General features: G+C 54.6%; 1 protein-coding gene across 1 annotated transcript in view; it reads left to right on the top strand.

Moving 5' to 3' along the window:
• DCPS (decapping enzyme, scavenger) overlaps positions 1 to 5,457 on the top strand; it is a gene marked incomplete at its 5' end in the record, with an annotated part of 6,906 nt that extends 1,449 nt beyond the window's left edge. The window contains 4 exons of the mRNA XM_010135171.1: positions 2,057 to 2,202; positions 3,048 to 3,161; positions 4,476 to 4,586; positions 5,170 to 5,457. Coding sequence (XP_010133473.1) covers positions 2,057 to 2,202; positions 3,048 to 3,161; positions 4,476 to 4,586; positions 5,170 to 5,436 — 638 coding nt within the window. The remainder of the gene's footprint in view (positions 1 to 2,056; positions 2,203 to 3,047; positions 3,162 to 4,475; positions 4,587 to 5,169) is intronic.
• Between the last annotated feature and the right edge of the window lie 1,023 nt (positions 5,458 to 6,480).

Here is a 6,480-nt window from a genome sequence, read left to right as displayed (position 1 = left end):
CGAATGTGATTGACACGATTGAGCGGGTCCAGAGAAGGGTCTGGAGAACATGGAGCAGGGTCTGGAGAACGTTTGAGGAGCAACTGGGGGAGCTGGGGGGGTTGAGCCTGGAGCAAAGGAGGCTCTGGAGAGACCTTCTGGCTCTGACAACTCCCTGACAGGAGGGTGGAGCGAGGGGGGGAGCTGCTGACGGGCTGGCACTGGAGGGAATGGTCACGCGTGTCAGGAGGGGAAGGAAATTGCCCTTTTGAGCGGAGTCGTGGCCCGAGGAGGGGGTTGCTGTAAGGAACGCAGCTCATAAACCAGCACTGACAGAGAAATTTCCTGTGAGGCTGCAGACACTGTCAGGGCTTGTGAGAAACCCCGGGGCGTGGAGTGATGATGCGGAGCCCTTGCGCAGGGCCTGTCTCCTGCAGGGTTAGAGAGATCCAGGGTTTTACCTCCTGGAAGGTTTATTTCTCACTAACGTGGTGCTGTGAAAGTATTTTGCTGAAATCCTCGAGCTTCTGGCAGTTCCTCTGAGAAGTCCCGGCTCTCGTGATGTTGGGCACATCCACGTCAGAAGCTGCCTCTTGACGGGCTGAAGTTCCCTGGGGTTTTTTCATTCAGCTGGAGTTTCTGGAGAGCCAAAGGGTCCTTTCTTCACCCTTCTTACTGCAGCGAGTTGGGCTCGCGCTCTCCTGGGTGCGGTGTATCCCCTCGAACACCCTTTGTGTCTGGTTGTTCTGTGTTCCTCTAATTGAACCTCCTTCTCTTTATAACCTCCAGTGAACCGACGGTCAGTCCTGACTTCCAGAACAAACCACAGGGCGTTTCGTGCTCTCCCTGGGCTGGTGTTCAGGAACATTCTGGCTGACCTGACTCGGACACGAGCCTGACCCTCCAGCGAGCTTGAACACCCCCATGGTGTGTCCACCAGTGGTTCTTCACCCCCATTTTCCAGGCTGGGGGAGGCTTCAGCTGCCCCATGGACGCACGTGGAGTCTCCTAGGCGCGGGGCGGTTCTTAAAATGATGTGAATGCGGCCGAGCGCCAGCAACGGAAAGATTTTGTGGCGAGCCTGGTCTCGCCGTGGATGTTTTCTGCCTTAGCTAGGACCTGGCATCCTGTGCGCGGGCCCCCGATGGCGGTCGGGCTCTGGGCATTTATCAGCCAGCTTCTCTGGTCCCGGTGATGGGCTCTAATTAGTGGCGTTGGGTTGATGAGAAGGGAAATAATCATTAGGGAACCATAGCCTCTCTGCCAAACATCTGCTGCTTGTGAAGGACTTCTCTGGCTCTACACCCTCGGTGATTCTCCCCACCGCGAGCAGCCGCCTCCTGAACTGGGGAGGTCCTGGGGAAGCTGCGGAGGGTCCTATGGAACCCCAGCCCAGCCTGCACGTGTGGTCATCACCACCCCCACCTCCTCTCGAGGTCCCTGCTCTAGTTCTGGGGTGTCAAATGAAACTGTGGAAGCTTCAGCCTGTGGCTGGTCGCGGTGTTTTCGCCCCAGTGCTTTACTGGTCTTGAAAAGCGAGGAGCAGAGCAGCCTCTTTTTGCATTACATCATTCCTGGAAAACAACCCTGTTGGAACATGTGGCTGGTGGGACCGGGACCAGCCCACCCTTGTGGTTTGTGTGTTCCTGTTCCACCTCACCGGCATTTTCCGGTGGATTTTGTTGAGCTGGGTTTGGCCTGGAATGAAAAGGCTCCGTATCACGCCTCAAAGAGGGATGTTTTCCGAGCTGTGGGTAAGATCTATTGCTGACGAGGTTCAACACCAAGTTTTAATCCCAGGGTAAACACAACTTGTTTTCCTTCCGCTGAACAGCTCCGCACTGTTTGCTTTTGGGCTGTCGCTCAGCTCTCTTTCTCATTCCGCGCTGTTTGCTCTGTGTCCCTCCCTGTGCCCGTGACCTCCTTGTCACCGAGGACCCTGACAGCTGCGAGCCCTGGGAAGTTCCCGCTTCTTGCACTGGCCATGTCCGGGTGCTCCCAGGCGGGTTTATTTGGGATGGAAGGAAGCCATGTGGGTTTCACCCGTGAGGATAACAGGTGAACGGTTTGTTCCTAGAGATCAAAACCACGGTGGTGTACCCCGCCACGGAGAAACACCTCCAGAAGTACATGCGTCAAGATGTGCACCTCGTCCGCGAGACCTGGGAGGATTACGAGAGCATAACACTGCCCTTCATCCAGTCCCAGAGCTTCAGCCTCCAGGTATGGTCCTGCTGTCGAAGCAGAGCCTTTCTGGAGGCTGGTTGACCCCTGGGGTGAGCTCAGCGAGGGCGAAAAGGGCTCTCTTCCCCCGAGACTCCCCTGGTGTCCCCGTCCTTCTGCCCACTTGGAGAAGGACCCACTGTTGCTGTTCTCAAGGGTTCTGGAGATGTTCCATGCCAGGGGGTTCCTCCTCCTCTCCCAGGGTGGCTCCCTGGGCTTGCGAGGAGCCTCCTGGGCCTTGTGGAAACAGGAAGGCATAGATTGTTCCTTCGGCTCTTCAGTCCCTATTCCCTGTACTTGGAGTGTCCTTCGTGCCCTGGGCAAGGCCTCACGCCCAGCACAGCCCGTCCTTGACCTCCGTCATTTAATAACGTCTTTATCTGACCAGCTTTGTCGAGCAGAAGGGGAAATGCGGTGGTGAGGGAGCTATCAGGGCACTACAGAGGCATCTCTGTTTCCTGCTGGAGGGTGTAAAGCTCCCAGTATAATCGGTTGATTGTGGTGCTGGTCGCTGGCCATGTGTTGTCCTTGCTGGAAACAGCAAGAGCTGCTCAGCTGATGATCTGCCCCTCGCTGGGTTTAAAACCCACCTCGTCTCATCGCTGATTGAGGGCACTGATAGCTTGGCATTAAAAAAAACCCAAACCAAACAAGGGCAGACTTATTTCCTGCATCTCCTCCAGGGTCACAGAGATCTGGGGCTGGGAGGAAGTGGTTTGGTCATCTTGCGATCAAGCCGTTGGGGTGGTTCTTATATTGTAGTTGTCCTAATCCATGAGCTGGGACTAAACTGGGCTCATTTTTCTTCTCTTTGCTGCGTTCTAACTTGCCTTTTTCTGTTCCAGTGGGTATATAACATCCTGGAGAAGAAAGCTGAGGCTGATCGAATCGTCCATGAAAACCCAGATCCTTCCGACGGCTTCGTTCTGGTTCCAGATTTGAAGTGGAATCAGAGCCAGGTTGGTTTGCCCCTTCCTGAAGGGGATTATTCCTCTCTGAGCCCAGACACACCGTGGTGGGTTTGAACCCAAATCCAGCTGTTCTCTCCCACTGAACTCACTTGGGGTGTTTTTGTTTTTTTCTGTAATGCTCAACTTCAGGCACAAACCGCCTTGTCCTTTGGTTGCTGCAACTCCCTCTCCCCCGCAATATCAAACAGATGGCCCTTGGCTTCTGAGCAGCTGCTTAACCCCTTGTCATCTTCCTGAGGGCCTGTCTGCAGTGAGAGCCATCGCCCCCGGGGCTATCCGGGACCTTCACCACTCTCTGTCCTGGCCAGGGCTCTCGGCTGCCGCCTCTGAGCCAAGGAATTTCTGCTGGGCTAGGGGTGACGTCGAGCCAGGGCAGCCCCGAGCACTGGCTGGTTCCTTCTGAATTAAATGAGGGACCCAAAGCAGGAGCTTCCCTTTAGAATTCCCTTCCACAGTGTCACCTTGTGCCACCTTCACCTTGTCCACAGATGCAGCGAATTCCCCCGTAAAGAACTCAGGCTGATTTCTCAACCTTCTGGGAGCTGCATTGGCTCCTGCTTGACGCTGGTTTGAGGTGGTTTCCTGGTTTTTGTTTAATTCTTTAAAGATTTTTTCTTTGTGGCTCCCCCCTGCCACTTTCTTTTGAGTCGGTTTCAAACCGCGGGAGCTCCGAGGCGTTGCCTGAAACGCCGCCCGCAATGACATCACTCGGCGGGGCCTTATTTGTTTCAAACAGCAACGTGCAGATGTTGTTCGAAGCAGAAGAGATGTTTGCTTTTCCTCCCTGATCCAAAGAGAACAAGCCCTTACACCGACTTTTCCCAGAGCTGCTTTGGGAATCAAACCCAGCCGTGAGCAGCCTCGGGAGCCCCCAGCCAGGGTCCTGAGAGCATCTTCTGGCACAAGCATCTCTTTCCAAGGAGCCAAATGGGGTTTTGGCAGCTCTGAAAAGATCCGCTGGGTCTCAGATATCCCATCCCTGTGTCTTGTTAAATGTTGAATTCAGCAAGTGCTGCGGGGAGGTGCCAAAGGTCCAGCCAAGAGCTGCTCAATGGTCCTATTGTACTGGTCAGCCCTTGAAAATAGGTATTTGTAGAACTGGTGTGACTGGGAAGTGGAAATAAGAAGGTTTTTACTGGGGGTAAAACCTCTGGTTCCCATAAACTGTTGAGTTGACTGATCAATGTGCCAATAAAGCTGAGAGGATATTTACGATCCCACTACCGGTTGGGGTGAAACTGTCCTTTTCTGGTCAGGAATAGCCCAGTTGTCACCATCCTCTGTGTCTCTCTCTCTCTGCAGCTGGATGACCTCTACCTGATCGCCCTTGTGCATCGCCGGGAGGTCAAATCCCTTCGGGACCTCACTGCCGAGCACCTCCCGCTGCTGAGGAACATCTGGCGTGAAGGCCAGGTAAGCCATGAGGCCGGTCCCGGGGACACCTGCCTTCACCTGACCACACACCACGTCTGTGTGGGGACCAGTAACAGGGAGCTGATGTTATTGTCGCAAACTGGGGCCACTTGAGTGTTTTCAGCAGCCAGTGAGGTGGTTTGTTTTTTTTTTTTCCAGCCAGTGATGGCTTCTCTTTCCTTCCCTGAAAGGGAAAGCGGAGATTAATGAAGAGATTAGCCAGAGGATTGCAGTGGCCGCGCCAGCGCGTGCCCGAGTTCTCCGTGGCCGTCCCTGGCTTTTATTACACTGGGGGGGTGGCAGGAGCGAAGAGGGTGGAAGGGAAAATGATACGAGTGGAGGGAGAAAAGTGGGGTGGCCGCGGGCATTGCTCCATGCCCGTGGGGGCTGAAACAGAGGGTGGGGAAGAGCTCTTCTCCTTCCTAACGTGGTGGGAATCCTTTCCTCACGTCCCCATCTCATTGCTCTGGGGATGGAGGAGGCGGAAATCATTTCTGCCTCCCTCTCCGCTGCCTGCCCTGTGTCCTCACGGTGTGTTTCCAGCCCTGACCCCGGTGTTTTTTTTTCTTTCTCTTCTCTTCAGGAAGCCATAGCGAAGCGCTTCGGTGTGCCCGGCTCCCGCCTGCGGATCTACCTGCATTACCTACCCTCCTACTACCACCTCCACGTGCATTTCACTGCCCTGGGCTACGATGCCCCGGGCAGCTCCGTCGAGAGGGCCCATCTCCTGGCTGACGTCATTGACAACCTGGCCACGGACTCTGTGTACTATCAGAAACGGGCCCTGACCGTCGCCCTTCGGGCCGACGACCTGCTGCTCAAGAGATTCCAGGAGGCAGGAAGAGTGTGAGAGGTGCTTTTGTATTGTTTTACTTGGCATAAATGCCCATTTTTTTTTTTGATTTTTTTAAAAGGTTTTGGTGCTTTTATTTTTTTAACTGATTTTGTACCAGTTGGGACTGGCAGCCCGTTGCTATGGAAACCAGGTCTTCAATTAAACTGTTGATTGAGTCACCCCTTTTCGCACACTGGTTTCTACTGGGGTCACAGCACCATGCTGGGCTCCTGGGCCATGCAGGAGGGTCCATCTTCTCCACCCAAAAGTCAACCCCTGCCACCAAACAGGGCAGAGAAAACCCATTATCCGTGAAAAGCTTCACTTCTTCCCTATGGATTTACCCCAGGAGAGGTTTCTTCCTCCATATAAATGACGATCCCGAGTCCTCACTCCTCTGGGCCAGCCGCTGTGGCCATCGCTCCCCCTTCATCTTCATCACTAGGCACCAACCTCTGAAAACTTGATGAGTTCCTGCTGCCAAAAAGGGCTCTGGTTTCTGGTCAGCCCTCCCCAGGGCTGGAATTGCAGGAGTCATCTTGCTGCTCCCCGGTTATTTGCTCGCTGGGCTCTAAGAGGGGTGGTTTTTTTATTTTTTTTTTTTTGTGGCCCATGGGTGTTCAAACCAGCTGTGATTTGTTTGCAGGGCCGGCTGGATTCTGCCAGTAGCACCCTCAGAGCTGCCCCCGGCTGCGTTGGGCTCATCCGCTTAATAAATATTCAGGTCAGGCAGTTCCCTGGTACCTTTTAGCAGCTGCGGGGAGAGGCAGAGCATCTGGCCACAGCTCCTTTGTGGGGAGGAAGGGGGTTTATGGACCCACCCAGGGCTGGAGATGGTTAAACACCAGCTGGGGCCCATCCTGTCGCCCAGACACCTTCCCCCTTCTTCAGGTGTTTAAAAAAAACCCACCCAATAGCTTGAAAATAGACTTTTTGAGGGCTGTGACAGACGAGCAAGCGGCTTGTCTTCCGCAGCCCATCTGCCTGGAGGATTTGTGTCTCCTGGGAGACCGAAAAGGCGCTGCCTGGCCCTCGCCCGTCTCCCTGGGGGGCTGGTAC

The sequence above is a fragment of the Buceros rhinoceros genome, unplaced genomic scaffold (genome assembly GCF_000710305.1).
Source record: "Buceros rhinoceros silvestris isolate BGI_N320 unplaced genomic scaffold, ASM71030v1 scaffold24954, whole genome shotgun sequence".
Classification (NCBI taxonomy): Eukaryota; Metazoa; Chordata; class Aves; order Bucerotiformes; family Bucerotidae; genus Buceros; species Buceros rhinoceros.
The sequence above is the reverse complement of the archived record's forward strand: the minus strand, read 5'-3'. Positions and strand labels throughout refer to the sequence as shown.